The sequence below is a fragment of the Musca vetustissima genome, unplaced genomic scaffold (genome assembly GCF_032173495.1).
Source record: "Musca vetustissima isolate MV318-11 ecotype Yass unplaced genomic scaffold, APGP_CSIRO_Mvet_v1 utg268469, whole genome shotgun sequence".
Taxonomy (NCBI): Eukaryota; Metazoa; Arthropoda; class Insecta; order Diptera; family Muscidae; genus Musca; species Musca vetustissima.
Window position 1 is genome coordinate 1 of NW_026888542.1, and position 9,028 is coordinate 9,028.

The 9,028-nt window shown below is 33.4% G+C and overlaps 1 protein-coding gene across 1 annotated transcript; it reads left to right on the forward strand.

The window, feature by feature from the left end:
- Nucleotides 1–565: 565 nt before the first annotated feature.
- Nucleotides 566–1,267, forward strand: LOC133336384 (FAM172 family protein homolog CG10038-like; the record flags this gene model as incomplete). Its single annotated transcript, XM_061544680.1, has 3 exons — nt 566–824; nt 883–1,072; nt 1,146–1,267. Coding segments are annotated over 3 exons (571 nt in total), but the record flags the coding sequence as incomplete, so codon positions are not given.
- Between the last annotated feature and the right edge of the window lie 7,761 nt (nt 1,268–9,028).

The following is a 9,028-nucleotide window of genomic DNA, read 5'->3' on the forward strand; positions in this document are numbered from 1 at the left end:
GAGAATAACTATTGAGAAGTTTTTATGATATAAAACCCAAAGGTCTTCTCATAGAGGATCAAATATCTTCTTATGGCTTACCAAAAATAATTCTCATAGAATACCGACAGGTTTTCTTCTTATGGCTGACCAAGAAGTCTTTTCATAGAAGACCAAAAGGTCTGTTCAAAGAAGACCAAAAGATCTTTCATAGAATACCAAAAAATTTTCTCATAGAATACCAAAAAGTCTTCTCATAGATGACCAAAAGATATTTTCATAGATGACCAACATTTTACTCATAGAAAACCAAAGATCTTCTCACAAGGTCTTCTCATAGAAGGGGAGGCTGTGTTATCATCTAAGGCAACAGGATCTTTCTACAGTAGGCCAAAAGTTGTCTAGTTCATCTAATAGAAATTCAGATTTTTTTTGCAGGGAAGATCATAGCGTTTTCTTATGAAAAACAATAGATATTCCGTTCCGTTCCGAAGATTCCGTTTAGAAGGCTAGAAGAACTTTTTAGTGTAGCACGCCTTTCTTATTCCCTACATACTAATACGTCATTGGTCTTCTTTCAAAAAAGTCTTATAATTAACAATTCCCTGGATCATGGAACCCAAATACCCTATATAAGACGGGCTGAAGAATTAGGTTATGATATTTTGGTGACCAATACAAATGATAATTATCGCATTGTTGATGGCAAACGTAAACCCATACAGGGTTTGAGTTCGGCAACCTCACATGCTGCGCATGTGTGGGAAAAATATGTTATGGCATGCGAACCGGAGGCAGTGGCCATTGTGGCTCATAGTGCTGGTGGTGGAGTTACCTTGGATTTGGTAAGAAGCAATTTAAATATTTTACATATCATATTAATAAAAAGCTTTTTATACCCAGGCTCGTCGTTATCCTGATTTTTTCCAAAATAAAGTTTTCGCCATTGCTCTAACGGATTCCGCCCACTTTGGTATAAGTGGTGATATACGCAAGATAATTGCCGGCAAAACATGCAACTGGGTATCGAGCAGTGAACCATTGGATACGGAAATTAAAACATCCAAAGATGATATTAAAATGGTTTCAGCAGGTATGTTTTTTTTTTTCAAAAGAGAACACAGCGATAGCTCCATAATATTCACTGTATTAATTATTGCTTACAGGTCACACCAAACACGAATGGACTTCGTATTCCGCATTTGAATCGGTTTTCAATTTCCTAGAAGATAAATATGCGGAATTTAGTGGTGAACAAAAAAGCAAGAAACAAAAGTTGGAGGAATAAACAGGATAACAATTTGGGAAAAAAGCGAGATTTTACTAATGGATTTTAACAAATACTTTAAAATGTTGAATAGATATAATATTTACAAAATGAATGTTTGTATGTTTATGCTCGTTTACAAAACACACAAAACCAAAAAAGACAACACAATTGTAAATTACTTTAACTGCCGTTGAACAATTTTGAAATGCTTAATTTATAATTTTAAATTACACAAATTTGGATTAAAGTCAGTCTCTAGACCTTACATTATACAATTTATATTTCATATTGGCAACGAAAATATTTATTTTTACAAAACTTATGTGAAAATAAAAAATCTCAATTACATACTTTTGATATTATCACAATCATATTTTACACAATTAAATTTAATTTGCTTTCAATTAAATTCTAAATAAGAAAAAAGAGCAGTCTATATACATGTTTAAATGGAGCAATAACAAAAATGTATACACAAAAAAATAAAAAACAAATATAAATGTTAAAAAAATTAGTATAGAAGATTAAATTTTGAAAAAAAGAAACACAAATGCTGAAATAAAAAAATATATATTTTAAATATGTTCTAAGATTTCACAAGCAAACTGAAATGTAGTTTTCAATGTATGAGCGCCTAAAAAAATATTTATTAATAAATCAAGGCTTATTATTGGCATTTTTTAAAATGCACGCCTATTGGTGCTTTTTAAAAAACATATTTAGAAACTGTGCGCTTATTGGTAATCTATAAAAAAAATATTTAAAAAAAGGGAATTCCTATTGTAGATCCTTGGATAAATATTTTTAAAAAATACAGGCCTATTGATGGGTGATCTTTAAAAAAATATTTCTAAAAAACCACTCCTCTTGGACTTCCAGATATTTAAGCTCCCCTGATAACTCCTCCCCATGGTAACACATGTTTGCTTATCAAAATACCATTATCCTTGCCAAAAGCACCACTATTCCCCAAAAAAAGAAAACCTTCCTATTATAAATTACCTACTTACCCCATAGCATATGTTTCTTAACTGATTTTTTATGGGTTATGAGCTGCGGAATGCACTCATAAAACTAAATTTCCTTTCCTCGATATTTATATCGTATAGTTGATTTTATGACTCCTTAATGACATCATATCATCAACAGCAAACTTCCTAAAACCGATGCCAATATTCGCATCGGTTTGGAGATAACATCAACAGAACATCAAAATTCCCCCAGGAACAAACCAAAAAAAAAAAACCGAAACCAGAAGAACACTTGTCTTAATGGGATGTTCAGTTTCAGTTTTTTCTCCCGAAGATGTTGTCATGCAGAATTACAACAACAAAAAAACAACTACTATTGATATATGTTGTTGTACATTATTTTTTATGACATGTTAGCCAAAATGATAAGACAATAGAAGAGGGTAGTGGATAAAAAAATTATTCTCAAACTTCATATAATAAAGAGGGTGTCACAAGTCGCAAAAATCGAAAAAAACGTAACAAAATATTGACCATCACACTTAAGTGGTCGTAAACACCCCCCTTATGCCGCCAACCAACAAAAAAACATTAGTTATGATAAGAGTGATTTTTTGGAATATGGACATCACATTGTGGTTGCGTGTGGTAATAGTCCAGGCGGTTGTGGCCACTAGGATGTGTGTGTGTTTTTTAGTTGGTCGTTCGGTGGTGAGAACAAAAATCAAATTAAATGTATTGATGTAAATGATAGTGACATATCACTGATTGCATTGACGTCTCAAATATCTGTGAAATATATTCGACAATGTGTCAAACTCTTATCTGGTTTTGTGAAAGACATCACGAATTATCCTTTGGGGACTGGAGATAAATGTCAAGTGTTTTTGATAGAAGAAATAAATTGCAGGCAATTTTTTCTACACTTAACAATATATACAACAATATGTTTGTTAAAAATAGAGGATACGCGAGAATGTGCGAAGAAGTGCAAGTCGAAAGATATATAGGGACTTTGGTACACCAATTACCTTAAATCGGACGAAAATATATATGGGAGCTATATCTAAAACTGAACCGATTTTCGGGAAACTTGACACACATCATTCTAGACCTAATTTATTACGCTGTGCCAAATTTCGTGCAAATCGAGAGATATATAGGAACTTTGGTACACCATTTACCTTAAATCGGACGAAAATATATATGGGAGCTATATCTGAATCTGAACCGATCTGTGATATGAACGAAATTTAGCATACATCTTTCTAGGCTTAGTTCAGTACGTTATGCCAAATTTTATGAAAATCGATGGATGTACAGGGATTTTGATACACTATTTACCTAAAATCGGACGAAAATATATATGGGAGCTATATCTAAATCTGAACCGATTTTTCCCAATTTTAATACGTTTCTTGCTTGGGCCAAATAAATGAGTTGTGCCAAATTTCATCCAATTCGAATCATAAATGCGACCTGTACTTTGTTTACAATTTAAAATAGACAGACAGACGGACGGACGTGCATATATCGACTTAGAAAGTGATTCTATTCACATTCTCAAAAGGAACCATGTATCTCGTTTCCTTTTGCCTGTTACAAACATATGCACAAAGACAAATGTTCCACATCTCTTGTGAATATCTCCTACTGTCAAGTGCAATGACATTTGAAATCTCAAAAAAATCTGAACATGACTACATCAAATTCTTGACAGTTCTTCATTTATATTTTACCTTGGGGACCTGAAAGCAAAACATGGCAACCCAAGAAATGTGAAATGGACGTGACAACATTTAAAGGTATAATGCGTGTGATGGGTTTTTCGTGTAACGAAAATGTGTGTCTTTGAAGGAATGTGCTTTGAGACTATTTAATTGGGACTATGACCAAACGTGGGTCGTTATAACCCATATGCAATACCAATCATATTAGGAGTAATAACAATGTATGTGCCTAGTTTTAAAGCTCTATCATAAATATTGCTATCTCTAATGCGATTTCCTAAAATTTCCCTTCTGTTGCTCCGTTTATTTTTGAAAATTATTATTTAAAAAAAGTCCAAGTTTAATTTAGTGATGAATGAAATTCTTTAAAAAATCTACACTTATAGCTCTTTTCAACCATGAAAATTAAATCCAGGATTATTGTTTTATTTACGCTTGATAGTTTTTTAAATATAGTTTTACGCCTTTTGACCTTTTAAGCTTTAATAATATTTTTAAAAATTTAATTTCTATATACCTCGATTCCCTCTGAATCACCTATTCTACATTAAAAGCTGAGTATGAAACTTCTCTACAACATATCTTACATGTAAATACATAATTGTATATAATAGCTATTGTTTGTATACAATTTTTTATATATACTCACTCAAATACATATGTATATGTATGTAGTATATAAACCATATGAAGCGCATGACCCACTGTTGAACTCTCCAAACATAAATTTTCGCACAGTAAAACAACAACAAAAAACAAACACCCTTAACAACTACAAGGATATCATCAATTCACACGCACACACATTTACACTTCACAAATACACACACACACACCAAAACATGACACCTCCCCTTTCTGCACTTAAAAACAATGGGGGGCTTTCATGATACCTACCCATCTACCTACCTGTTTCCCCTAATGGGAGTTGAACCACAACGATAAGGCAATGATATTGGTTAACACAAAGTAAGAAGGTGGAAATGAAAAGAAAGGAAAAAAACTTTCAAGATATTTCACAAATATCCTTCACAAAGGCAAAAGGTACACTCTGAGAGATAGATAACACAATATAAGTTAGGTGGAGCAAAAGCCATGACTGTTGGCCAAGTATTCGACACCACATAAAGTCTCAGGTAGGTAACTTAAATATTCTAGACAAAAAAGAAAGCATCGAAACAAAGTCCGTTTACACATCTTCGTTGGGAGGTTCGGTTATGTGTATCCTTTGATATACACACAAAAATTTGCAAAGATGTATTTTGGAAATTTTTGTAAATGTGCGAAAGTTTGTTGGGAATTTCTTTGCCAAGTTTCCTTTTTAAATGATAAGATGGAATTGATATTTTGTTGCTTTTCAACAAAAGTATAATTTTCCTTTTCTAAAGTAAACTTTGAAAACACGTGTGGCATACAATGTAACTTAAATATGTTTAAAGATTGAAAATTTCTAAGAAAAGAATATTTTGTGTTGTAATTAAAAAACTTAAAAAAAATGGAACTATTTAAGGCTTTTGATATAATGATATATACACATATACACAATAATTTATATACATATATAAAATTTTATATGAGGGTAAATTGCTCCCACGATAAAACGAGATACAGAACTAGACTCTTAGGTAGAAAATTCTTTTATATCCTACCAATGAGGCGTGGATTTTAACAAAATATCTTTTGTAGCCTACCAATAAGGCGTAGATTAAACTAATATTTTTATAGCCTATTAGCTTTTTTTGTAGCCTACCAACAAGGCGTGGATTTTTGTTGGTAGATCCCCAGTGAGGCGTGGATTTTTAAAATATACTTCTTGTAGCCTACCAACAAGGCGTGGATTTTTAAAATATACTTCTTGTAGCCTACCAACAAGGCGTGGATTTTTAAAATATACTTCTTGTAGCCTACCAACAAGGCGTGGATTTTTAAAATATACTTCTTGTAGCCTACCAACAAGGCGTGGATTTTTAAAATATACTTCTTGTAGCCTACCAACAAGGCGTGGATTTTTAAAATATACTTCTTGTAGCCTACCAACAAGGCGTGGATTTTTAAAATATACTTCTTGTAGCCTACCAACAAGGCGTGGATTTTTAAAATATACTTCTTGTAGCCTATCAACAAGGCGTGGATTTTTAAAATATACTTCTTGTAGCCTACCAACAAGGCGTGGATTTTTAAAATATACTTCTTGTAGCCTACCAACAAGGCGTGGATTTTTAAAATATACTTCTTGTAGCCTACCAACAAGGCGTGGATTTTTAAAATATACTTCTTGTAGCCTACCAACAAGGCGTGGATTTTTAAAATATACTTCTTGTAGCCTACCAACAAGGCGTGGATTTTTAAAATATACTTCTTGTAGCCTACCAACAAGGCGTGGATTTTTAAAATATACTTCTTGTAGCCTACCAACAAGGCGTGGATTTTTAAAATATACTTCTTGTAGCCTACCAACAAGGCGTGGATTTTTAAAATATACTTCTTGTAGCCTACCAACAAGGCGTGGATTTTTAAAATATACTTCTTGTAGCCTACCAACAAGGCGTGGATTTTTGTTGGTAGTGTGAGGCGTGGATTTTTAAAGTATATTTTTTGTAGCCTACCAACAAGGCGTGGAAGCGTGAAGTTTTGGTAGATCCCCAGTGAGGCGTGGATTTTTAAAATATATTTTTTGTAGCCTACCAACAAGGCGTAAAGGCGTGAATTTTTGGTAGATCCCCAGTGAGGCGTGGATTTTTAAAATATTTTTTTTGTAGCCTACCAACAAGGCGTAAAGGCGTGAATTTTTGGTAGATCCCCAGTGAGGCGTGGATTTTAAAAAAAATATTTTTGGTAGAAAGATTTTCTATCTAATGAGTAAATTTGGTTAAAAACGGATCTGAAATACTCAAAAATTGAGATACCGTTTTGTGGAGGCTACATCAATACGTGGACCGTTATTGATAAATGTTGGCAGGTGAGATTAAGGACTTTGGGGACGTTTTACTACCAAATTGGCTCCAATTTGATATTTTGGAGCCTCATTGGGTATTGGTCAATTTTAATTATTGGCATACATAGTGGTGTCTCCAAAAGTTCGGTACTTTAAGGACTTTGGGCACGCTTTACTAACAAATTGTCTCCAATCTGATATTTATGATTATCATTAGGTAGGAAATTTCAATATTGGTCCATGTTCGGGGTAGCCCCCATAGGATGTTACTCCCCAATATTCGGTATATGGAAGGCTTTTGACGCGTTTTTCAACCGAATTGGCTATAATTTATTATTTTGGGTTCTCATAGGGTAGGAAATCTCCCATCAAAAATAATGAATATTTGTTCATATTTCGGGATAGCCATCATATAGTAGTATCTCCAAAATTTAGGTATTTAATGAACTTTGGGCACGTTTTACTACCGAATTGTCTTCAATTTAATATTTTTGATTGTCATTGGGTCCATATTTTAGGGCACTTTCAAATTTTCGGTGAATTGGCTCCGATTTGATTTTTTGGATCGGTATAGCCCTATAGAGCCGTATCCTTTCATTATTCGCTATCTTTAGAATGGACTTCAATTTGATATTTTGGGTTTCAATCTTCCCACTAAAAATATTAACACCAGTTCACGGTTCATGTAGCTCCCCTATTTTCCAACGGAAGTACCTGTAATTTTATATTCCGGATATATGAAGGGTGTTCAATATAGGTCCATGTTTTGACATGTAAACAAATGTTGTATGTATACAATTTTGTAAACAAAATGTTGTATACAATTTTCGATATGTGTCCTCGTGTTCGATATTTTTAAGGGTTTATCTACATTTTCCCACCGAAGTGGCTGAAATGAAGCATGCCGGATTCCTAGTGAATAAAAACAAGATTTCCTAGAAAAATTCACATCCTTTCGTCGGTATTGCCGCACTGCAATTTGGCAGGTTCCAGGTTCTTGGAGGATGAGAAACATTTGTGCAGAACTATTTCGATATAGGTTCATGTTTTGACATAGATCACATATAAATACCACCCATTTCTTTGTATTTTGAAAAATTTAGACTTACATGGACAATGTTTTTATTGTATATCACCCCAACTCAGGGCCCAAATTAAATTGTTAGCTATATCTTCCTACCGAATTTTGAATATAGGCTCTTGTTTTAATAACTCACATACCTTGGTGTTCTTGAAGTTCTGAACCCAATTTTCTAACTCGAATATCTGCAATTTTGTATTTAATTTTTCTAAATAAACGGCTAAATAGCAGGTAATTTCCAATGAGACAGACTCCACAATGTGGAGGGTACAAAAAATTCCACCCGTTCGAACTCAACGATATTTTTTACTTCATACAAGTTACTATTTTTTTAAATCTCCTTAACATTTTTATATTATCATAAATAACAAATGCCATTGTATATTAGGGTTAATTAGAAGGGCTATTGTTTTCCGCCAAGTAGATCCATAAAACGCAAATGCAACGAGAATATCTTTCGAAAATTTATGTCGCAACAATTTATAAGCTTAATAGTGTCGAACAAAATTCCCACAGCCACAATACAAATTACTTTCGCTTTCATCTGTGGTCGTCGTCGTTTTTTGGCAAAACCATTTCTCGCTCTTATCAGTGTTGAAATTTATAACCAACGACCGACAACAGTTACAGGAGAACTAACTTTGAAAACGGTTTTACAAATAAAATGTAAGTCGGTTGTATGACTACCAACCAGCCACCCTCCATTGTCAATATAGTGTCATTGTCTAAGGACAATATAGCTATCATCAACGAGGATATCCTCCTTTTTACTCCCTTTATCCAGGCAGGGAATAAAAGTCGAAGCAAGTGTTGAAAATTTGTTTGCGAACACCACACACAACAATTCAATTCTTATCAATGCTGTTAAATCAGCAAACATTTGAATTCGGATTTGTTTTTCTTTGCGTTTAGATTTTATGTTCTTCTAACATTCTTGTAGTTGTTGTTCGACTTCTTTACACTTCGCATGAATAACTTTCACACCAAGCCCAACCACATTGAGAGGAGTAGTACCCTTTAGAACAATGTTTGTGAATGTCCTTGTAAAATCCCATTTGAATC